This window comes from Strix aluco, chromosome W, assembly GCF_031877795.1.
Source record: "Strix aluco isolate bStrAlu1 chromosome W, bStrAlu1.hap1, whole genome shotgun sequence".
Taxonomy (NCBI): Eukaryota; Metazoa; Chordata; class Aves; order Strigiformes; family Strigidae; genus Strix; species Strix aluco.
In genome coordinates, this window is record NC_133970.1 from 46221460 (window position 1) to 46246775 (window position 25316).

General features: G+C 41.2%; 1 protein-coding gene and 1 long non-coding RNA gene across 5 annotated transcripts in view; both read left to right on the top strand.

The window, feature by feature from the left end:
• Window positions 1–25316, top strand: part of LOC141917640 (NADH dehydrogenase [ubiquinone] iron-sulfur protein 4, mitochondrial-like) — a 103901-nt gene that overhangs the window by 7009 nt on the left and 71576 nt on the right. For 2 of the 4 annotated variants that reach the window (XR_012621386.1, XR_012621385.1), the window contains exons 1-2: window positions 11496–12184; window positions 19581–19659. Coding sequence is in view for 1 of the 4 variants with exons in the window: in XM_074810994.1 (XP_074667095.1) it covers window positions 19581–19659 (79 nt within the window). In the remaining 3 variants the exon portion in view is untranslated. Of the gene's footprint in view, window positions 1–11495; window positions 12185–19580; window positions 19660–22495; window positions 23534–25316 lie in introns of those variants that run through there. The other 2 variants (XR_012621384.1, XM_074810994.1) reach the window with 2 other exon arrangements.
• LOC141917645 (uncharacterized) lies at window positions 13168–15338 on the top strand. Its single transcript, XR_012621388.1, has 2 exons — window positions 13168–13295; window positions 14929–15338. It is a non-coding gene; the product is annotated as an uncharacterized LOC141917645 (long non-coding RNA).

Consider the following 25316-nt stretch of genomic DNA (forward strand, 5'->3'; position numbering starts at 1 on the left):
TGTAGTTCTGACTGATAGGAACTGTCACATTAAAAGCTGTTTTTCACAAAAACAGGCAGTATCAAAACGCACAAGTGAGATTCAGAAGTTAAGGTCCAAAACCCAAAGTAACTTGAGAATTTAATTGATACTATCTATCTCAATAACATGCTGATTTGGCCTTTCACTCACAACTAGACATGAGCAAAATCGGTATCTGGTGTTTCTTTTTGGGGGAGGAAATAAATGCAGATCAAATCTGCAATAGGAATTATTAGACCGGTATATAGCTCTCAGTGTATTAGACCAATGTAATAGGTCTTCCTTGTGGCACTGTGGGAAATCTTGCCTGTTAAGCTGTGGTGGTTTGACCTTGGCTAAATGCCAGGTACCCACCAAGTCCCTCTATCACTTCCCCCCCTTTCCCTTTTTTTTCTCAATAGGGCAAAGAAGGGAAAGAAAATAAGATAGGAAAACAAAACAACCCTTGTGGGTAAAACAACAGCAGTTTTAATATAAGCAAAGCGAAGCAAAGGTCCCCGCATGGAAGCAAAAAAAAGCAAACAGATTTATTCTCTACTTCCCATGAACAGGCGATGTCGGGCCTTCTCAGGAAGCAGGGCTCCCATACGCGGAGGGGTTGCCTCGGAGGACCAAGGGTGACCCCCCCCCCTTCCTCCTTTCTCCCAGCTTTATACTGAGCAGACGTCAGATGGTCTGGAATATCCCTTTGGTCAGTTGGGGTCAGCTGTCCTGGTTGTGTCCCAAGATCTTGCCCACCCCGTCCCACTGTGGGGGGGAAATGTCGGAAAGAGCCTTGGTGCTGTGTAAGCACCACTCAGCAGTAGCCACACCACCAGGGTGCTATCAACACCCTGCCAGCTCCCAGCATAAAACACAGCACCATGGGGGCTGCTACAGGGGAAAACCAATTCTGGCTCAGCCAGACCCGATACATAAGCACATGTTGATGAATGGTGAGAATGGAAACACTAATTACATTAATATGGTTGGTATTTTTAACTTTTAGCTACATTCTCAATTTTCAATGTTGCTTTTGCTGACATCTTTGTATAACTTATTCTGTAGACAAATCATCTACTTAGTATGGTAATAATTTATAATCATCCTCAACTTTGTGACTGCTTCTGTAAATTTTTAATTTTTTTTTTAAGGAGCCTGTGAACTTTAAGCATGCTTGAAAACAGTATTAGGCATAAGGTAAATTTCTGGAGATACAAAGGCAATGTCACTACTCAGTTCTGTCTGGGAGTAGTATACAGTCTTGTTCATAGTTACTATGTTTTATTTAATTCTTTGTGATGCAGGAAAATATCTGTTCTTACACTTGTGTATTTTTGGTTCTTTAAAAATGAACCATGTCTGTTCCCCCCCCCCCCCCTTTTTTTTAATAAATTTTTTTATTAATTGTTGTTACCATAGGACCTGAAATTAAACTTTTAGTATTCTGAGAAAAACAAGAAATTAAAGATATCCCGCTTCCCCAGTAGCTGTTGATTTTACTCCTGTTGACCAAATTATTTGTTGTAGATTACATTGTCTGTTGTAAGAGATTGAAATGCTGAGAGGCTTATATAGTTAGCAGGGAAGCTTGAACCTACTCACAAATAGTTTTAAAAAACTCCAAGTTTTAAAAAAAAAATCTTTTTATACAAACAGTTTCAGTAAATTCGTATAATCCTTAAGAGCTTATTGTTTTATGTGTTTTATTCATGTACATGTTTTCATTCTTGTGACAATACAGTGGATTTTTATATGCTTTTTAATTTTTTTGGTAAAAATTTGATTCCAAGTGTGTTACAAAGTATACCTCCAACCTGTCTTAGGATCACATCCTTTACTGTTTCTAATGATATGGTTAAACTATCAGGAGGCAAGCTGAACAGTTAACATTACCTTCTTTAAAATGCATATTTCCTAAGAAATGAATGGTGTACTTCTGTCTGAGTTTCAAAGTGCAGTTGCTCCATCCTGTCCAGTATAACAGTATGTTTAGGTACTGTTTTGTTAACAAGCCACTTTCTAGCTGCAGTAATTTGTGTCTGTCTTAATCTTCCCTTGACCTGTGACTGATGTTGAGGAAGTAAATTAACTTTTGACTCCACTAGACAGACTATAGGCAGCTCCAGAATGTGTGTGGGCAAACGCTTCTTGCAGCTGCTTATTCTTGGAGTGTTAACATGGAAGATTTCATATAAAACTTCTATTCATTATTTTTAAAAAATCAGATTTGATGTATTTTATATAAAAGATTTGAAGACCTATCTTTTATGAATGTATATTCAATATGTATATACTTCTTCTGATGTTGTCATTTGCTATCAATCTAACAAAGTAATGACCTACTAAATGTTAGTGATTCCATTTGTATTAAAGTCCAAACCAAAAATTGTTGCAGAGGATAACTGTTCAATTTTTCATCTTTTCTATATATTTCAGTTGTTTTAAGTAGATATTTTTATGGATATTGCATCTGATCTCAATAATGTTCAGAAGTACCATCTTTCATTATAAAACTATAGATGTGTTCTGTGGCTATCTAAAGACCTAACAATAAAAAAGTGGTTTACTACTTTCAATAGAACCACTATATTTTAAATTAAGGAAAAAAAGAGCTCTTCATGCAGTAGCTTTGGCTGATCTGTCACATATTCAAGGAGTATTTGTATGTGGGGAAATTCTGCAGCAGTGATGTTTTGTCATATGTCATTGTTGATTGTGCCTACCAGAGAATGAGACAAATAATCTGAATGTTGTTGTATGAACTGGAATTCAAGAATAAGGTTTGTATTTGAAGCGCCAGTTTTGCCTTAAGGGTTTATTTCACTTCAGAAAAGAGTGAGTAATAGCAAGGTTAGTAGTCTCCTTTCAGAGAGCTAATAGCTGCTCAGATAGTAAAACTATGAGAAGAGACTAGCAAAAGTAAAGAATAGTACCAATGGAGGAGAGGGTCAGTGTATAACTAAGAGTACAAGAGAACACATAAATATGGGAGGTGATGAGGTTATTTTTATTCTCAAATGTGAGTTCTCCAAAAATGCTTGTAAGGTGTGTTTACATTAATAAAATAGCTGTAAATGTAAAGAAAATGAAGGTCATTATGGAACAACAGGGCAGTCAAGCTTTCTTTTAAAATAGACTTCATTTAAGTAGCTTGGCAGCTTCATTATATTACTCTTGTAACACACAATAATTTTTCCCTTGTCAGTTTAAAGAGTTATCCCTATATTGCAGATGATTATACAGTACTCTCTAGAAGAAACTACATGGCACTAGTTTAGGAAAAAAAAAAAGTAATTGTTATTTGCACTTGCATGTAGAATAGCATTTAAATTTTTGATGTGATAATTTTTTTTTTAAAACTTCAATTGGAGACACATAGGTTGCTTACATTGCAGCCAACCATTTGTTTTAACCTCAAGACACATGTGTATTGTAGAAGCTAATTAATTACACTGGTCCCCACAACAAAAAACCTGTGTGGTTAGTATCTTTTTAAAAAGAGATAAAATTTAAAATTAGCCATTATAGATAGACTACATAAAAAATAAGTCCTCTGCTTTGGTTGCAAAGTAATGAGGCTTGAAAACCAAGTGCAAATATATTTCATGCACTTGATGAAACTAAATTTGATAGGAATTAATGACTAGCAAAGTGTAAGGGAACAGCAAGGGCTGGCTGCTCCTGAAGCAAAGGTAAGCTGGAAGCTGAGGGTGATTCCAGCAGGGACAGTGCCCTCACTGACCAGGGAACAGTCCCAGAATCACAGAATCATCTAGGTTGAAAAAGACCTTGAAGATCATCCAGTCCAACCATTAACCTAACACTGACAGTTCCCAACTACACCATATCCCTCAGCGCTACGTTGACTCTACTCTTAAACACCTCCAGGGATGGGGACTCCACCACTGCCCTGGGCAGCCCATTCCAATGCCTAACAACCCCTTCTGGAAAGAAATACTTCCTAATATCCAGTCTAAACCTTCCCTGGCGAAACTTGAGGCCATTCCCTCTTGTCCTATTGCTTGTTACTTGGTTAAAGAGGCTCATCCCCAGCTCTCTGCAACCTCCTTTCAGGGAGTTGTAGAGGGCGATGAGGTCTCCCCTCAGCCTCCTCTTCTCCAGACTAAACCCCCCCAGTTCCCTCAGCCGTTCCTCGTACGACATGTGCTCCAGACCCTGCACCAGCTTCGTTGCCCTTCTCTGGACACGCTCGAGTCATTCAATGGCCTTTTTGTAGTGAGGGGCCCAAAACTGAACACAGTCATCGAGGTGCGGCCTCACCAGTGCCGAGTACAGGGGTAAGATCACTTCCCTGTCCCTGCTGGCCACGCTATTTCTGATGCAAGCCAGGATGCCATTGGCCTTCTTGGCCACCTGGGCACACTACTGGCTCATGTTCAGCCGGCTGGCGATCAACCCCCCCAGGTCCCTCTCTGACTGGCAGCTCTCCAGCCACTCCTCCCCAAGCCTGTAGCGCTGCTGGGGGTTGTTGTGGCCCAAGTGCAGCACCCGGCATTTGGCCTTAGTGAAACTCCTCCAGTTGGCCTCGGCCCATCGCTCCAGCCTGGCCAGGTCTCTCTGCAGAGCCTCCCTACCCTCGAGCAGATCAACACTCCCACCCAACTTGGTGTCGTCTGCAAACTTACTGAGGGTGCACTCGATCCCCTCGTCTAGATCATCAATAAAGATATTAAAGAGGAGTGGCCCCAAAACCGAGCCCTGGGGGACACCACTCGTGACCGGCTGCCAACTGGATTTAACTCCATTCACCACAACTCTTTGGGCCCGGCCATCCAGCCAGTTTTTTACCCAGCAAAGCGTGTGCCCATCCAAGCCTCGAGCAGCCAGTTTCACCAGGAGAATGCTGTGGGAAACGGTGTCAAAGGCCTTACTGAAGTCAAGGTAAACAACATCCACAGCCTTTCCCTCATCCAATAAGCAGGTGGCCCTGTCGTAGAAGGAGATCAGGTTTGTGAAGCAGGACCTGCCTTTCATAAACCCATGCTGACTGGGCCTGATCATCTGGTTGTCCCGCTCAGCATCTATACCTAAGGAAAGCTCGGTGATGGTAATGGGGTCCATTGACAGTTCCAGACATGGCAAAGCTATGAGCCAGGTCCAGGGTCCATCTGGGGAGCCCAGTCAGGAGCAAAAGGAAGCAGAGACAGGTGTGGAGACAAAGTGCAGCGTGTGTCTGAAGTCCATCCAGGTATGGGAGACCTCGGCTGGTCCGAGGGATCAGAATGTAAGTTTGGTATTGACCTTGAGCAGATAACCGTGTACCCTTAAGAGAAGAGGGTGTACCCTGAGAAGAGCTGAGTAAACAAGAGTAAGGAACTACCAGACCAGAACTGCCTGACCACAAGGAAAGGAAGGTTATCGAGGTTGCAACAGAGAAGAGGTCATCCAATCGTGAACTGTTAGTCTCTAATTGTGATTTGAGGTTAATTTCTAAGATTAGGTCTTCTGGTTTGGAGAGTAGTATGTAATGAAATTGCTGATCAGCAACTGTAGAGATGGCAGTAGTTCAGAGTTTCTCTGTCACCTGACAGCAGCATCTTATAAATTATGTATTCTATTGCTGTAAAAGTAATATACCAGATCTCCTTTCATAATGAGTTTTATGTTTTCTACTACAAAAATATTTAAGTAATTTGGGGTCATTTTATTCTTAACGTGTTAAGCCGCTTTCTCGAAAGTGTTTCTAGTCTGTTCACTGCTGTCTGGGATAGGCCACTGACATATTTGGAGTCACGTGCATATGGGAGTCTAGAAGCACTGGCATGACTTTGTTCAGTAGTTGCAAATAATGACTGAGTTTATGTCCAAGCAGATCAAGAAACAGTTTGGTATCAGCATGGGCCTTGCTCAGAACTGTTCCAGGATGTGCAGCCCTCGCTTGCCGGGGTACTGACTTGAACTCAAGCTAGCTCTGTGGATTTTTGCCAAAACTATTCCTCAGCTCAAGCTGTCTTCATTGTGCGTATGCTTGCACCATGTATGTACCCACCTAATTAATGCTCCTACAAGGCATAGCACTCAAAAGCATGGTGGAGACACCTGCATAGCTCTGCAGGAGTAGGTTGAGCCTTACCTGTGCTTACTGTCTGACCACTGTGGAGCCTTCTGAAGGGCTGTGCTGCTCTGAAGTCATGTGGTGATGTTAGCCCAAATAAATGGCCAGAGGGCAGCTCAAATGGGCCTTGTTTGGGTCAGGGGCAGTTCAGGCCTGGCACCAAGTCAGAGCTAACTTTCCTCATTCCTTGTTGACCCTGTGAAAGCTGTTTTAATGAGGGAAACTTGATGGTAGGCAACTCAAGCCACGTGTTAACGGGGCTGACTTTTGTCCTGGGAACTTAACTGGGGTGCCAGGAGTGGCTATAGTGCTCTGGTCCTACAGTAGTTCTAGAAGGGCTACAGCTATATTTGCATAGTGCTGTGGTTCAGTTGATAGCTTGGCTGTCTTTAGATATGTCAATAGCATTTCCTTATCCATGGGATAATTAAAGTAGAACCTAAAGTAACTAAAATTCAACTGTTTCCTACTTAACAAAGTATTTACTACTTGGAAATTTAACTAATTTAATGTTTTTAAAGGCAGATGAACTTGATATTTAGCTTTGAAGATACATACTGTTACAAGCCACAAGTCAAATGCTAAAAGTAATTTTCTTGTTTATGCAGTACATTTAAATGACCATTGCTTCTTTTCATAATGCAGATTTGCCTAACAAAAGCATAATCAGTTCCTGCCCTGTTTTCCAAACCCACACCTGGAATATATATATATATTTGTATATGAATTTTTTAGCAAGTAGAAGCAGTGTTTATATATTTCTATTTAAATTTTGATTTTTTTTTTCCCACTTAATACAGAAATTTCAGTAGTTTAAATAGTTCGGTATTCCTTTCATCCATTCAGAAACATAATTTACTGTGTTTATAATTTAACATCATTTTGTAGGCAAAGGAAAAATTATGATGTGCCAGTATCGTCTGAGAATGTAACTATTTATAAATGGGCAACTTGCTTCTCCTCCAAACCAAAAAGTTACTCATGCAGTTTATCCTACAGAATAGAACTACATGGTCTCCACAGGCAGTGTTTGGCATTATATTCCATATTTTGTTTATTTTGGGATGTTGTAAGAATAATAAATGTATCCTGGTAAAAATTGACTCTGATAAGTCATTGTCACTTTAATTACAATAGTAAATCTACTACCAAGGAAGTATTATCCTATTGTATTTAAGTTCATCTCTCACAAATTCAACTTTACAAGCTGTCTTTATAAAAATGCATTATATTGGGTCTGAATACCATGTTCTGTACTGTATGTGACATGGTATAACAGACTGTCATTAATGTCTGTATCTTATATGAAAGACCATTATACTAATTTGGTTTTAGTCTGCTTAATTGCAGCACGTGACTAGGTTGGAAGTTGTGGAAGTTCTGAGCTGGCAGTTTTTCCATGTTCTTTGTGATCAGAATTTCAACGTATTTATGATGGCTATACACTGTGAAACTTATATTATTCCTGATCAATGCCACAATATTAAAAAAGTTGGGTTTCTAAGAATGATTGTTTATTCAGTGTATTGAAGTGTTCAGTAAAGCTTCTGCATATATGTATATACACACTTACTGGTGCTCTGGTCATTCAGTATCAGAATATTTAAAACTCCATTTAGACTCACTTCTTAATGAGTGCCTTCTTTTTTCATGAGGCATGTGAGGTTTAGAGATTGAATACAGATATTCAAAATTTACCAAGATAAATGTTTGTCAGATGCCTTAATTTCCTTCATCCAGATATCACAAAAGACTTTTGCTGTCCAGTTGTTTACCGTTTGGTTTCTACAGTTCAACAGAACTGGTTAATGGTGTCAACAAAGCTGTAAGAAGGGAAGAGGAGACATAAGAATGTCCCCTGAAACAAGGAATTCTGTGTTGCGGATGAAAGTATTAACACGGTAATGGTTTTAGCAGCAAATCAAGATTTATTAATGACTAGCAGCACTTAATCATTAACCAATTTAAAGATTTACAAAATAATTCAGTAAAATATGTTATAATTAAAATAGCGACTTAACTACAGATTCGAAGATGACAAGATTCACACTAATTTACTATAAAGTATCCTAAATCAATATATATATGTATATTCATAAACACAAGATGTACAAACACACAGACAGAAGTATTTGGATCCAGTGAAATATGTATGTACCTGCACCCGTGAAAATAACTGTATACCTAAACACAGTTTTAGGTAGAGAGGCGGGTGAAAGAGAAGCTAGCTCAAAGTTAAAATTTCCCTTTTCTCGAGTTTAGAGTAAATACAATGCATCGGCATTCCTCAGTGGGCGATAATTGAGACTTGAGGGGATCGACTTCGCCCTGGCCTCCTGTCAGCTCTAACAGCAGATGGTACCTCGAGGAGTTGATACCTGAGAAGCATCCCAGCTCAGGGGAGATGCTGGTCACAGGCCCCTGCAGTCCAGGAGAGCTCAAAGGGTCTCACTTGGGGTTGAAATTTATAGGGTCCAAGATAATTGTCTTTGTCAGATACTTATCACTCCAGCCTAGCTTGGGCAATGAGGTGTTCTGGTGTTCTCACCAGGTACACAAGAGCTTGATGGATGTGCAATCCTGTTATTGTTTTCCTTCAACCTCATCCCGGGTATAGATGTACCAAGCTGTCAGGAGGTGATGGACTGTTATAACCACTTCAAAGGAGAGCAGGAGCCAGACTCGTCAAAGGGGTGCCTTAACCCTCTGGTTCCCGACCATTAGTAGTCTTTACCTCCTCAGATTTGGTATGACCCAGAAGAGGGTTGGAATCACACCAAGCACCGAGCAGCACAGCAAGTAGAGAGTGTGTGGGGGTTAGAATTGCACCACCACACTCTGCTACATCCTTATCCCACAGTGGGATAAGATGGTTGAGAGACCTGACACTGGTGTAAATATTGTAGCGAGGACTGGAGAACTTAAAATGGCTTCTCAATAGACTCCTCTGTTTGCATAGCAGAGATGTGGAACCCATTTGTGACTTTGCTGGAAGGGGAGTACGTGCTTCTCATGGAAGACGCGTGGTTAGATGATCACAGGATTTGTTTTTCCAAGATATGTGAAACCTATAGAAATTTTTGAACTCTACAAATTCACATTTTCACTAGTAATTATCATTAATTCATTCTGTGTTACTGAGCTAATGTAAGTATTTTTTAGAAGTATTTAACAAGACCACCATGTACTGTAGTTTTTGCCAAGTATTCTACTCTTGTCTCTACTCAGTATAAAAGAAATTTAGATTTACTGCAAGACTCTAAAATAACAAGTTGCAGCCATAACCCAGTCTGGATGCAATGTTCAGGTCTATAATGCCTCTCTCAAGAGCTGTGCACTGTGGAAGAAAAAGTGACCTTAACCTTTTTAAAATTCCTAATACTGAAACCCAGAAATGTCATTAAAGTGTATTATTTTATTGCAGATCTTAAAGCAAAGTTCATGCTGAAGCTGGACCATGATCAGACTGATGTTACAGACAAAATTGTATTATACAAAGCTATATTTTAAGTGAACTGTAGAAATGAGTATAATGAAATTATAATAAATGATAGAAATGATTAAATGATAATATTGTAAAATGATGATTGATACAGGTTCATATAGATCAAGTTTAAGGAGTTTAAATGCCCAACACAGTGGCATGGGGTGGGGAGAAAATATCACTTTCATAATTGCAAACCAAATGACATTTTGAGTGGTGGTCTCTTTGTAGCCAAAGGAACTGCTGTAGGTTCATGCCAAGTTAGCCATGCTTGTGGAAGCACAAAGACACCTCCTTATTTGTGTGACAGACTTAACATAAAGAACAAAAAACATATCTTCCATTAAGAGAGTGACTAGGAGATTTGGAGAGGGAGTATACTTCAGGAGGAGTGTGATGCCAGATGCATTTGAAGGAAGAGGCACAGAAAGACAGACTTCAGCTAGAACTTAGCTGTCTGAGTCCCTGCTGTGCTAAGCGTGGTGTCTTCACCAGCCATACAGCCAAGCCTCCTTGATGGCAGAAAGAAAAACTTTTTAGGGACTAGAAGATCTTGGGAAGGGTAGGTTATAATCCAAGAAGCTGCAGAGTTGATTAGCCACATATAGTAGTGTGGGATACTGTGGGAAAGTATCTGCAAGATCATGAAGGACATGGGTGACTTCTTTTATAAACCTTAATTTTACTTTTGTCTAAGTAATTTTGAGGGATTTCTGTTTAAAAGGCTAACTATTCTAATAAACCCAGGCTTTTACATTTAAAAGCTTGTTTGTTCATCACTACGGAGCTCGCTATAAGAAAAATGTTTGGGCAGATCCACAATGGAGCTTTGGGCAGCTTGGAGTCTTGTCACACTTTGTTTATTAGGTAGTAAGGAGGTTTGTTTGATCTGTGTTTTGAATTGGACATTAATGAGCCTAGAAGATATCAGGGTTTATTGTTGCTAGTTATTCATATAAAAATTTCTGTATAGTTTCTGAACTTGAGAATTATATTGCTAGTCTATTATTAAAGTATTCTGCATACAGTAATTTTAAATCAGAGCTCAATAAGTCTTGGAACAGTGTAAGAAATGGAACTTCCTGCTCTTAAGGCCTCATCCCAAGATGTTTTCACGGGAAAAAAATGCATAAGCAGTCAAAAAAAGGCAAAATGGGATAATGTGGACCCATATTGCTTACAAAGAGAAAGGAAGAAAGCATATTGCCCTTCCAGAGGTCAGTAGTAGAAGAAAGGAGAACTGTATGAGAGTGGAACTGTAAAAAGTACGCTTTAGACTTCTGCAAGTTTATCTGTCAAAAAAGCTACCTAAAAGTCAAGGTGGATGTGGGCAGAGGCAAGTATTAATTGGGAATTTTGTGAGAATTACTTTACTGTTGGGGTGTGGTGGTTTGACCTTGGCTAAATGCCAGGTACCCACTAAGTCGCTCTATCACCTCCCCCCCCCCCTTCCCCCTTTTTTTCTCAACAGGGCAAAGAGGGGGAAGAAAATAAGATAGGGAAAAAAAATCAACCCTTGTGGGTAAAACAAAAGCAGTTGTAATATAAGCAAAGCGAAGCAAAGGTCTGCGCACAGAAGCAAAAAAAAGCAAACAGATTTATTCTCTACTTCCCATGAACAGGCGATGTCGGGCCTTCTCAGGAAGCAGGGCTCCCATACGCGGAGGGGTTGCCTCGGAGGACCAAGGGTGACCCCACCCCTTCCTCCTCTCTCCCAGCTTTATACTGAGCAGCCGTCAGATGGTCTGGAATATCCCTTTGGTCAGTTGGGGTCAGCTGTCCTGGCTGTGTCCCCTCCCAAGATCTTGCCCACCCCGTCCCACTGTGGGGGGGAAATGTCAGAAAGAGCCTTGGTGCTGTGTAAGCACCACTCAGCAGTAGCCACACCACCAGGGTGCTATCAACACCCTGCCAGCTCCCAGCATCAAACACAGCACCATGGGGGCTGCTACAGGGGAAAACCAATTCCGGCTCAGCCACACCCAGTACATGGGGATAAAATAAAAGGTTTAAATGGAGTTGTGACTTAAGTGATTTAGATTGCATATTCATTTAATTTGAAGGTAAAGTAAGTGTTGTCAAGTTTATACGATTTCTAAGGGGAAATTTGAGCAATGAAATGATGTGAGGATTTGTAAGGATTTCCTGCGGGGAAATGGGCATGTGAGCAATCCTGCATATGAGCAATGCTGGTAAAGCCTCAGCGTCGGCAAGGATGTGACAAAATGACCCTGGAAGAATGAGGAAGAACCCAGGATGTTAAGCAACTTCAGGGTGTGGGTCTGGGCGGAGAAGGAAGTTTGTACAATGTCGATGTGGCAGTTTTCATCCAATCAGAAGAGAGCTTAAGGAGCATGTGCAAAGCTAACTGTCCAATCAGAAAGAATTGTACCATGTGATTGTATCATGTGATTCTCACCTGCATTATAAAAGGCTTGCTTCACCACAATAAAATTGGCATTGCTTAATGAATCTGGTTGTCTGCATGTCCATGTCTCCCGCATATGGCGTCCGATACAGGGACTCGAAGATTAGCACAAGTCTGATGAGGACTCGGTGAGGTGCAGTCACGGGTGGAAAGCCGGTCGAAACTGTTCCAGACGCTGCCCCGGTGTCTGAAGGTGAGAATCAGTGCGCTGTAACTTTAAGGCTCCGCGACAGGCGGTGGCCAGGGATCCGCCTCTGGCGCCAGCCGGGGAAGAATGGGGTCCACGCTTACTAGAGATGAGCAAGCAGTAGTGAAACTCCTCCAACTGATCCTCTCCGTGAGAGGGATAAAATATGACAAGTCCAATTTAGAAGGCTTATTAAAGTGGAGCCGAGAGAAGGGACTTATCCCCAGTGTAGGGCTTGTATTTGAAGCAGCTACCTGGGAAGCCATAGGGAAACAGCTATGGGACTCGGTTAGTGATGGAGGAAAGTCGGCAAAAGAAGTGAGCGGTTACACCACGCTATGGAAATTAATCCAAGAAACATTGCAGGAGAGGAGTAGTGAGCGTGCGGCTGCGGCTTCTGCCTTTGCAGTTCTCGGAGCGGTTTCTAACTGTGATATATCAGCCATGCCACCACTGCCACCGCTACCGCCCTGCCCCAGCCACGGCCAGAGGGGCCCTTTCCCCCCCCCTCGGTCCCCTCGCCCCAGAGAGACGAGGGAGGGGGGGCTCTACGCTGCTTGCGGCTCCCGCCACGTTGGGTCAGCCGAAAAATCCGTTTGCCTTATCGATTGTGCCGCCGGGACCGCGGTGAGCAGCGGGGGCTAAACCCAAAACTGTGCAATCAGGGGCTGGAAACAGCGGAAGTGTATCTGATGCCAACCGGAAAGGGACTGAGAGACCGAAAGAGTCAAAGGACTCCAGTAGTGGGCGGGACGCAGATAAGAGCATGGGGCAGAGCAAGTCCGCAGAGGAGACGGCCACTGTCAGACTCCTGCTGCATATACTCTCTATGAGAGGGATAACTCATAATGACACTTCTGTACGAAGGTTACTTAAATGGTGCAGAAACCACGGCTATCAGCGACCACTTGGAAGTTGGTTTCGGACACTCTTAAAGCGCGGAGTTGGCAGCGGCGGCTCCGGGCCTCCACGAGCCCCCCCGCCGCGGAGCGACTGCCTGCGGCCATCTGGCACCGCGCGATCGTCCGTCCCGCCTCCCCCGAACACCAAAAGCGGCAGTTTTTACAGAAGGTGCTGACACTGGGATGCGGAGTCCCTTGTCCAAATGCTATAAGATGTGTGTATTCAACTTTCTTTCTTTAGCAATATTAAGAAGCAAGACCTCAAGTGTTTAACCTTATTAGAAACTCCCTTGGTTTTCCCCCTTGAGTGGTGGCCAGGCTCTGGGTGGAACCCAACAGGAGGATGAAATCAGATGTTTCCGCTCAAAGAAAGTTGCCAGTTATTTTGGCCTGCTGATTTAGATATATGAGGCTGGACCTGCTTGCAGCGATGTTGGATGCCTCACCTACGGATGGACGCATCGCGTAGGATTTCCGGTTTGCGAGGAAGGGCACTCTAAATTCTCGCTGCATCCAGGGTTCCCCAGCAATTGCGGATCTGAATGTTAGTACCCCATTAAGTAAGTGTGCTATTCCGTATTTTCCTTACTGTTTATTTTTGTAGTATTTAGTCATATCCCCTAATTATGGGTACTGAAATTAGCTTACTCTAGTAACTGTAACTGCTGTATTGTTTCTAGCATTCTGTGAAACTTTTTTAAGTATGCTGTGTTTTTTGAAGTTTGCCTAACCCTTAATTGATAAAGTCTCAAAATAAGTCCTGCAGGTGCACATGTGGGAGGCATTGGCCTGTCAGCCTTACACAGCCTCTGAGCAATAGCTAGGCTTTGATGAAGAACAGGCCTTGGAAGATAGATAAGAAACTGCTGAGTTGTGCCAAGGTAGCGGGCAAAAACAGCAGACAGCTGTAACACTGAACTGTGAAAAAGCACTAAGCTGTGAGAAGTTACCATCGCGGTAGGGCGGAATGTGCCAGAGAATATGGGAAATTAGTTCAATTGACCCATGAAACTAATAATGGACCAGCCTATACCTCTCAAAAATTTGCTCTTTTTTGTCAACTCTGGGGTATACGTCACATCACAGGTATACCACATTCCCCCACGGGGCAAGCCACGGTGGAGAGAGAGCATCAAAACTTTAAAGGTGCTTTTGCAAAAACAAAAAGGGGGAGAGAGCTTGGCTGTTGCAGAACCACTTGCAAAAGCGGTGTATGTCTGAAATCGTTGCAGAACTACTTGCAAAAGCAGTGTATGTCTGAAATCCGGTATAAGCCGGTGTGGAGATAGTGCTTTTGCTCAGTACAAAGATGTTGCTATAGGAGAGTGGAAAGGACCTGTGGAACTAACAATGGCGGGTCGAGGCTATGCCTGCGTTATTACCGATACCGGCACTAGATGGGATCCATCTCGCTGGGTGCGGCCTTGGAAAAGAGATCAAGTTTGTGATTCCAAGCCTTGTAATGGTTCTAACAGCGATTAATACTCATCCAGCAAAAGTAGTGTTTCCCCGACCAAATATATGGGTAACTATAGCTAATGAGACAGGTCAAGAATCCTTCTGCCTTTCGATGGCTACTCCGTCGGACCCATTCAGAACATGTTTATTGAGAATCCCTCACTCTGACCCACAAGAATTCATTGGGTTTGTGTCAGACGATAGTTGGGCAAAAATGAAATTTTCACAGGCCAATGACATTGCTCAAATTACCCAGGCAGGCACCAACACCACAACCTTTTGGCAAGGTCAACTTATCATGAGCAAAGAATTGTTAAAAGGTGGAATCATTGTAATTATTGTGATTATTGTGCTTGCTATTATTTTGCCGTGCTTAATCTCTTGTATTAGACAATCGCTGCAGAAAAGCTTGCAAGGAGTTTGGATTGCTCAAAAACAAAAAGAGGGATCTGTGGGGATTCGGATGGATTTCTTGCGGGGAAATGGGCGTGTGAGCAATCCTGCATATGAGCAAGACTGGCAAAGCCTCAGCTTCGGCGAGGATGTGATGAGGGAATGACCCTGGAAGAATGAGGAAGAACCCAGGAAGTTAAACAACTTCAGGGTGTGGGTCTGGGCAGAGAAGAAGTTTGTACAATGTCGATGTGGCAGCTTCCATCCAATCAGAAGAGAGCTTAAGGAGCATGTGCAAAGCTAACTGTCCAATCAGAAAGAATTGTACCATGTGATTGTATCATGTGATTTTCACCTGCATTATAAAAGGCTTGTCCACCATAATAAAATTGGCATTGCTTAATGAATCTGGTTGTTCGCATGTCCATATCTCCTGCAAAATGATACTTGTCATTGTGGGATTTTGAAGAGAGGACTGTGTGAAAGAGGTCTGTTTCCTGGTTATATTCTCAGTTAAGTGCCTGACATTAGGGACAAACTTGCAGTGAAACCTGTTGAAAATTCAACAACTGCTCTGGGATCCAAGTAACACTTTTTATTAACTTTTAAATAGTAATATTTCAGAACACGTCATATTTCAGAGTTGCTGGTATTTCTAAGCTCCGGGTTACTTTCCTATGAGAGATGCAACAAATAGAAATATCAACAGCTTGTCATCTTTAAAGCAAAACTGGTGTTTTATGTATTCTTACACAGAGACACCTCCATGGACTTTTGGTTCACATTCCTAGTCTAGTCTAAATGCCAGTTTTCAACCACTTTTTAAATAGGAAGTTCTTAAGGAAAGATTATTCTTTCCAACTCATTGTAGTCCAGGGATGGGCAGAAGACTGGGCATTTAAAAAACATACAAGGTTGCACATTACAGTAACAGTTGAGCTTTTACCAGAATGGTGTAGTCAAGAGAAGTGGCTTTGAAAAATGATGAAGAGGAGCAGAAACTGATTTAGGTTAGTAAACCATCTGTCTGCTTTTACAGAATAGCTAAAACATCATCATGGAGAGCTGTAAGGTGTGATGCCTTTTGATTTATCCTGGTTGACAGAGACACCTTGTGCCAAAAAACCAGCTCCCTCTGTATGCAGTGTAGAGACATCTGTCCTGGTTTGAGCCCAGAGAGCAACTGAGCACCAGGAAGCTGCTTGCTTCCCCCTCAGGGATGGGAAGGAGAAAATAAAACAAAAGGCTTGGGAATTGAGACAAGGACAAGGAGGGATGACTCACCCATTATGATCACAGGGAAAAGACAGACTCCTTAGGGGAAGAAAAATAACATCAATTTAATTTAAACACTGGCACCACCACCACTTAATTTTCCAATCAGAATAAAACAATGAGAAATATAACCACATCTTAAAAACACCTTCCCCCACCCCTCCCTTCTTCCTGGCCTCAGTTTTGATCCCGATTTCTCTACCTCCTCCTCTCCAAGTGGTGCAGGGCATGTGGGTTGTGGTCAGTTCATAACCCGTTGTTTCTGCTGCTCCTTCCTCCTCAGGGAGAGGACTCTTCACCCCTGCTCCAGCGTGGAGTCCCTCTCACAGGAGATAGTCCTCTACAAACTCCTCCAACGTGGGTCCCTCCCATGGGCTGCAGCTCTTCGTGAACTGCTCCAGCATGTGTCCCTCCCATGTGTTGCAGTCCTCCCAGTGCCGAACTGCTACAGTGAGCACTGCCCTCAGAGTCCCAGCCTTCTTTGGGCACAGCCCCCTGCTCCAGCGTGGGGTCCTCCACAGGCTGCAGGTGGGCATCTGCTCCACCAGTGACCTCTGTGGGCTGCAGGGCACAGCCTGCCCTCTCACCATGGGCTGCAGGGGAGTCTCTGCTCCAGTGTACCTGCCCTCTTCTCCTTTTTTCTTCCACTGACCTCGGTATTTCCAGAGGTATCTCCCTCACAACTCCCCCTCCTCCTCTCCAGTTCCCCTTCTTAAATATGTTATTGTAGATGCGCAGCCACCGTCGCTAATTGGCTCAGCCTTGGCCAGAGGTGGGTCCGACTTGGAGCCTGATGAGCTTCAAGAAGCTTCTCACAGTGGCCACTGCTGTAGCCCCCTCCCCTGCCACCAAAACCCTGCCACACACACAAACCCAACGCAGCATCTCAGAGATTCTGCCCACCTTTTATCTGGTGGAATTTTTACCCTGCTCTTCCCTATTAACTATAATGTGAGATCTCTTGAATTATATTTTTTCTGGCAAAGACAGAAATTTCCAAAATGAGCAATCATCTGAGTGAAAATTATATCAGATGACATAATGCTGAGTGAAAATAATTTTGGAAGGGCATGGCATTTATACTTTTCAAAGCTAATTAATTCTTTTCCAAATTAAAAAAGACACAACCCAAACTCAAACTGAATTGTGCTAAATTTTGTTTCCGACTTTTATTTATATTAGAAGAAAAAGTATGATTCTGATTTGCCTAATTACTCAAAACCTGGCATGCTCAAATTTTAGATATTCATCAGACCTCTCCACAGAGCAAGGTTCAGAGAACTTCTTGATTTATCTCTTAGACTATTTCTATCCAGAAAGGAACAATTTGATTGTATAATCCAATATCCTTCTTTGGCCATATATTAAGTAGTGTAGTGAACACCATATCACATGAAGTTCTAGAATACCTGCAGAATACTACTTTGATACTAAAATTCCTGGGATAGGGGGGAAACTCATTTTCCTTTTACAGTGTTTTGCCTTGTTTAAGGTTGGAAATTGTGTGGCTTCAGCTACTTGCCATTGGAACTCGTGTTATGCTGCTGTTCAGGAGACTTTTAGGATAACTTCTCCTTCAGTGTGTTTTTGAAGAAGGACCATCTAAGAGCCATTTCTTTATAGCTTATTGCAGTATCAGTCTATCCTGTTTTTATGATTTTTTTTTTTATATTTACAATTAAAAATTGACAGCTGTGTTGAGCCAGAAACTCTCTGGGACAGAGATTTTGAGGAAATAGAGTTGGTATCATCTAGATGTTTGTGAAATTCTTGTGCTCCCTTGCTTCCCTGAAAACTTCATCTTGTTCTTCAAAGTACCCCTGCAGACAAATTTTGTCATTTCAGATAGGAATAGATGTGTCTGTCCATGTCACAAAGTTGGGTGATTCTATAAACTTTGTGCTTTGAGTTTGGTTTTCATTATGTGGAGATTTTTTGTAGTTGTTATTGGCAAATGGAAGGTAATTTAGTAGAGTGCAATCTGTGTTAAAGTATAGATTTGTGGGAATCTGCATTTGAAATATTACTGAACTGAACTTTGTTCCAGTTGCTTAGTTTTATAAAATTCTTGTGGCTTGCTTTATAGTCACTAATTTAAAATTCCTTTCTAGTGTAGGTTTTACCTCCTAAAAATTTTACCATGCTAATACTGTTTGAATATTGAATGCTTGTTTAGTTAATGTGTTGAATCCACTACAGCTAATCTGATATTAATTAGAATTATGAGTTATGAATTAGAATTATGGGGGGGGGGTTAGTTTAGATAGTATTGCAGATTTTCTAAAAGTCTTGGAATTCTGCTTTAAAAGCTGTGGTGCTTTTTGAAGGTGCTTATGGATGGTTTCCTCAAAAATTAAGTAAACGTTACCAATAGTGTTAAATTACTAGAAGTATGGTTGTAAGCATCCCATAGGCAAAATCTCAAAGTTCATTTGCTTCTGCAAGTATGTCTGGCTTCCCAAATTAGGTAATCTTCCAAAGAAGAGTTGAAATGAAAGTGACTTAGTCCCTTTTACTGTTTAGCTGTATATATTCTTGAACGTTTGTGCCTCATTTGTCTAAAATGACCTTAATTAAACATGAAGCACACTATTAGTTTAGAGAATTGGGCTTTTTGGCTTGTTTCACTTGCTGTTGTGGGGTTTTTTTGTCAAAACATGATTTGCACTCAAAGGGCCTAATCCTGACATTAGTGACAAAATGCAAATTACTTCTCAGTTCAGTGATGTGGGATTGGGTTCCATGTTTCCATCTGTACCTTACAGGTTTAGTAATTATGCAAGAAGATTAATCGTATTTCTTGGAAGCTAATAAGCTGACCCATACTGATTTAGAAATGAAGCAAAATAGTTGTGAGCTTTGCCCCCTCAAAGACAGAAAATTTTGTTTGAATTATCATCTTAGGGTTTGCTTTGTTTGTTTTAAAAATTTGTTAATATTCTGTTGTTAAAGTGTAGAACTGGAGCTTTACCATTACAAATAGATTTAGGATATTTTTCCTCTAATCATTTTAAGGATCAGAGTTACAGAATGCTTGCAGCAGCCTTGTATTTTTCTGTCTGTTTGTGACAAACCAGCTACTGTACATTCATATAGAGCAGTGCAGTCCTTGCCACTGGCAGTTTCTGACAGAGAGCCTGTAGGCTGACATAAGTGCAGCCTGTTGTGAACTGCTAAGTGGGAGTCTGCCAAAAACTCAGCAGACAGAACTAATTGGGGAAAAAAAAGGATTTTTGTGCCCTCATCTGTCCCTCTTCAATTTTATTTTTTTTTACAAGATGAATATTGTTAAAGTAACTTGTTTATGTAAGATTTGTCTGCCTCTATCTTCTCATTGCATTAATCATTTTTTAACTTCAAGTCTTGCACTGCAGGTCACTGAGCACTTCCACATGGTGGCTGGCACAGGACCAAATTCAAGACACGCAACTCATCGCAGCTGATGAAAAACTGGTAAGGGTTTTCTACTGCATACTGCTATGATACAGCTTTCAGGGTTATTTCTGCACAATAGGCATTCAGTATGGTATTCTGCATTCTTCTATAAATGTGAACTACAAAGCAATGATCCTTCATATGTTTTTAAAAGGGGAACATTAGTCAAACATAAGTATGTGAAAGAAATATGGTATTCAAAGTATTATTAATATAAAATGATGAGTACCTTGATTATTATTATTATATTGTGGTCAAGGACCTGAGCTGTAATTTATAACAAGTTTGTACTTTTTGAAATCTGGGTATATTTCTGTGTAGTGAAATTGTACAGAATTTGCCAGCTTCCTGAAATTATCTTCATTAGGACCCATAATATTAAAGAAAGCACATAAGGAAGCATCATGCAAGGTTATTGTTACTATGCACATATACTCTAGCTTTTGAATATACATGAAAGTTAGATTACAACTAGGAACAAATGCATAACATTCTTCTGATAATCAGTAGTAGATCAGAAATTTGGCAATCTTTTCTGATAAGTTCTTCCATAATGTGTGGTCTGTTACTCTAGTTGCAACCTGACACTTATATTTGCATTATTCAATAGTATAATTGTTGTAAGACTTCTGAGGGGAATGCATCACAGCAGAAGCATACTTTTCATTGGTTTTCATATCACTTTTTAAATCTTCATGAAAAAAAAATTCCCATCATATGTACCGGGCAGTTCATATTGTATGTACTTTCTTGTATCCCTGAAGCTACTTAAGAAATATTTGAAAATTGTATTTATAAATTGAACATTTGTAATGATAACTACAAGTTGAGACAGCTGAAGTTTAATAGGCTATTGGAAAAAAACATACCTACTTTAACAACTAAAGAGTTTTTATTTCTCATGCTTTGTAATATAAATGCAGCAATAATAATTTTTTTTACGTGTCAGTAGATTCAGATTTTTGTAAACTTTTTTCTGAATTTAAAAAGTAATAGCATAGTTCTAGGTTAGTTAAAAATTAGGTAGAAAATTAATACTGTATTTTAGTGAACATGATTATCTTGCTAATCTAATCGTATAACTTTGGATTCAGGAAATTTCATTTAATGTACAAAAGTTCATGAGTCACTATGTAAATAAGATTCACCAAGTCAATAGACCTACATTTCCCTAAGAATATTATGAATTGCATTTGATTATTGTAGCACTGTTCTTTAACATTTTTTTAAAAAATCATCCAAATAGAGTTTTTATAATGCCTGAATTTACAGTATCACATTTTCCTATTGTGACCTCTGGTGATGAATACATAGATCTGAAAGAGACTACAGTGCAAAGACAGACCCACAAAATAAATACTCTTCTATCTTTCATATTGTATTTAAATGTACATTATCCTAAGTTAGGGTTTTACATTACCCTGTCTAGCTATGAGAGTTTATACTTACAGTTAAGTTAAAGTGATGCTAATTTGAAATACAACTGTTCTGTTCTCTTGGTACTAGTGTAAATGAATTGTAAGTGAAGTGGTTATTTATAATGTCATTATGTATTCTCATCAAGTTGAAGATGCTCATATCATCGTTGGTTTTTTTTTGAGATCTGATGCTAGCAGCCATTGAATCATTTTGTCTAATTCCATTGTTTGCTTGTCAGTTTTTGATACATGTAAACTAAATGATTATTTTATCCTTAGTTCTTTCAAGTATTAGGTTAAATGTCAAACTGAATAGTATTTTGCTGCAATATTGTGCATCTAGTGCTTCTACAGGCTAGACACTAGTTTCTACAGGCTAGACACTTGTGAAAGTTGCTGTCTGAAATTGGAAGATGCTATACCAAATTACCCCCAAATATTTGCCAATAAAAGGACTTTTTGTAGTGGTTAAAAGATACCAATATTTCAAGAATGTTTCTAACTTAGAACAACTGCCAGAAAATATCCTTTGTATATCTAAAGCAGAATATTCCACTGATAATGTATATGCTGTAGCTCAAAGCAACAATTAATGCAAGACCAGTTGTAGTTTGGTCACTGGGGAGACGCTAGAAACACTGTGGAACTGTGGTTAAGGATCAGTGTCGCGGATGAAAGTATTAACATGGTGATGGTTTAGCAGGAAATCTAGATTTATTAATAACTAACAGCAATTTATCATTACAAAATAATTCAGAAATGTTGACAGAAAGAAAAGTGACTTATTTACAGATTCTAAAATGACAAGATTCACACTAACTTACTTAGCGGTACCTTAATTTATACATGCGCATACATGAAGTGAGGAACCCTAACAAAATGTATGCAGGACAACTAAGAGGGACACTGGACAGGCAGGATGATGCAATAAAAGGATGAGTTACAGCAGGGTGGGCTCTCAGCAGGGTGGGCTCTCAGCAGGATGGGCTCTTGAGATAAGGAAGGAGCTGCAACTACTGAGTCCCAAGCTAAGGAACGGGGACTCAACAAATGCTGAGTTGTCATGACTATGGAAATGCTGAAAAAGACCTAACTAGGTGAAAAGTCACGAGAGGAAGAGGAGGCATCTTCAATCTTCATCCTGAAGACCCCCGCCCAAGACCACCAGGAGCCACTGCGCAGGCGCAATGGGGAGGGACTTGGGGCGGGATTTATGATAATGATTTCTCAAATCTAATTGTAATATCTCTCCCTATTCTCGGGATTATCATGAATATGTAAACACTTACGCTATAGGAAGGAGCTGCTTTTCGCTCCAAAATGTGCATGTTTGTGGAGGAGCGATCCCCCGTGCACCCAGCGCTGAATAAACATACCTTCTTTATAACCTTACTGGTTGTAAAGTCGTGACTCCGCATGTCATTTTGGCACCCCAGATGGGACTCTCTCTACTTGACTGCCAGAATGACTGAGGAACAGACATCCTAGCTGCAGCCCGGGAATTCTCGGAGGAACTCCGCTCTCAGCCGTTCACTGCGGGGGCAGACAAGAGCCATCTAAACTATGGACAAAGGTATGTTTACGGGGTAATGGGCTGCTGGTAAGGCGCGCAGAGACGTCTGGCGCACAGCCTAGAGGGGTACCCAGTCTGGTTAAGGCGCCTCGGGAAGAGCTCTGTTTAGGGTGTTAAACGGGATAGCTGTCGTTCATGTCATCTGTTGTAACCCATGGGAAATCGAAATATTGAAATTCACATCAGTGCAATTGTCGTTGTGGGCTCCTAAAGATTTTTTCATCCGATAACGTCTTTGGGAGCTTGTAACGACTATTATACTATGTGTTAATTTACGTTAACTGGCTTTATACCTGTGGTAAATGATTAACGGTTTACGATTTATGTGGTACATGAACTTGGCTATTGTCTTAACTGGTACACTTTGTAGTATGAGTGTGAGTAAAAAGCGTGATGGGCCTTTTAAGTAACTGTGTGACTGAGTGCTTGCAGAGTGTGAGTGAAAAGCGAATAAAACTGATATCAGAGTGTGAGTGAGACACAGCACAGCTGCGAAGCGAGTGCAGAGTTCTGATCCGCGGTTCCATGTTCTCCGCGAGGAGAGCGGCCGGAGACAAACGAAGCAAATTCAGCTGCCAGGCGAGCAAAGTGGTTGTTGGGGGATATCCAACTTAACATATTAGGAGCGAATGAGGCTGGTATGTTGGGTTGGATGTCCCTGATGACCGTTGGTGGGATAGCAGCCGGAATAATAATTGTTGTGATCCTTTGTTGCTTTTGTTGCCGTATTCTGTGGTAACACATCGACTCTGTGTATAGTGTAAAATCTGCCAGGATTCGGCTTGTTTTAATTGTAATAATTGCCTGTACCAATATTACGGTTATTGCAGTAGAGATAGGTTGTGCTTTGGGATACGACTGGGAAATTTAAAGCGTAAAGAGAAAGTATAGGAGTGTCCCCCATTTGTTCCCACTTTAATCTGAAGCAAACTCTTTGGGATTTGGGTGGGAGCAGGATGGGAAATACCCACAGCAAAGGAGTCCTAAAGAAAAGCCCCTTATGATGTATACTAATGCATTGGAAAGCTATCATTAGGTCTGGGGGCACAGAAAATAAAAAGACTCTTATAAAATATTGCAATCAGTGGTGGCCACTTTATAAACTGGACAATGAGGCACAATGGCCACTAAATGGCACTTTGGACTATAATACCCTCCTACAGTTAATGTTGTTCTTAAGAAGGGAGGGGAAGTGGGATGAAGTATCATATGCGGACGTGTTTTTCACTATCCATAATCATCCTGATTGCCAAAGGGATTGCGGTCTAATCGTACCACAAGATCCCCTGGTGCTCGCTTTGGAGCGAGAAAACAATAAAGGATTAAAAGCAAAACTGAGACAATGTTGCTCAGCATGTAGTATTGGCCAGAGATGTACAAAAATTGGAAAGGTGCACCAAGGATCAGACCCCGACCTGACAGACTTATTTAAGCCTCCCCCACAAAAGCAGTCTCCTCCACAGCCACAAAAACAAGAACAAGACTCAGATTCAGACCCTACTCCTGCCCCCTCTCCCCCAGGTAGCCCGGTGTCTTCCCGCACACAGGGAAAATCTGCCCAAACAATTCTTCAGGCACCCCTCAGGGAGGCAGTCGGTCCAGATGGGGGAGCCATGCTAATAAAAATACCCTTTTCCAGCACAGACTTAGAAAATTGGAAAAGAGCTGTAAAGGAGTTCTGGAGTGACCCAATAAGCGTGACCAGACAATTTCAGTTTATACTGAAACAACATAATCCTGATTGGAATGATATACAGTTACTACTGGATTACCTAACAGAGACCGAGAAACAATTGGTTTTGAAAGCAGCAGGTGATTTGGCCTCAGACTATTGCAGAACCACGGGGAACGAGGGTAAGGATTTCTTTCCCCTTCAGGACCCAAGGTGGAATCCGAACAGTTCTGCTCAAATGGACAGGTTAAAAGGATACCAGGATTTAATCTTAAAGGGATTGGAAAGGGCCATGCCCAAAAATATAAATTGGTCAGCATTATATGCAATTAAGCAGGGTCCTTCGGAATCACCTTCTGAATTCCTGGATCGGCTAAGGGAAGTGATGCGTCGAAATACGCCACTAGACCCAGGATCCGAAGTGGGAATACAACAGCTGGTATCATTATTTTTGGGGCAATCCACAGGGGATATCAGGCGTAAGTTGCAGAAACTACGCACCACGGAAAGCAGGAACCTAGAAGTATTACTGGATGAAGCATGGAGGGTGTTTAGCAACAGGGAGGACGAATATAGGAAGGGGCAAGAAAGAGTGGTGGCAGTAATAGATGAACTACAGGGGAGAAAATTTAAGAAGGGGTTTCTGGATAAAGACCAGTGTGCATTTTGTAAAGAAAGAGGACACTGGAAGGCTGCCTGTCCGAAACAAAAGCGGAAAGTACTTGCATCAATAAATACAGATTGACAGGGACCGGAGGAGTCCACCCTAGCGGATCCACTGGTTACAATAAAGCTAGGGAAAGAACAAAGAGAAATAGAATTTTTAGTAGATACCGGAGCAACTTATTCAGTACTTAATCAAGCTCTGATGCCCCTGGGAGAAGAATATGTGATGGTAAAAGGAGCTACTGGACAAACTGAAAAAGCTTATTTTTGTAAGCCATTAAAATATAAATTGGGAAAGCAAATGGGTATACATAAATTCTTGTATCTACCAAATTCACCCAAAGCT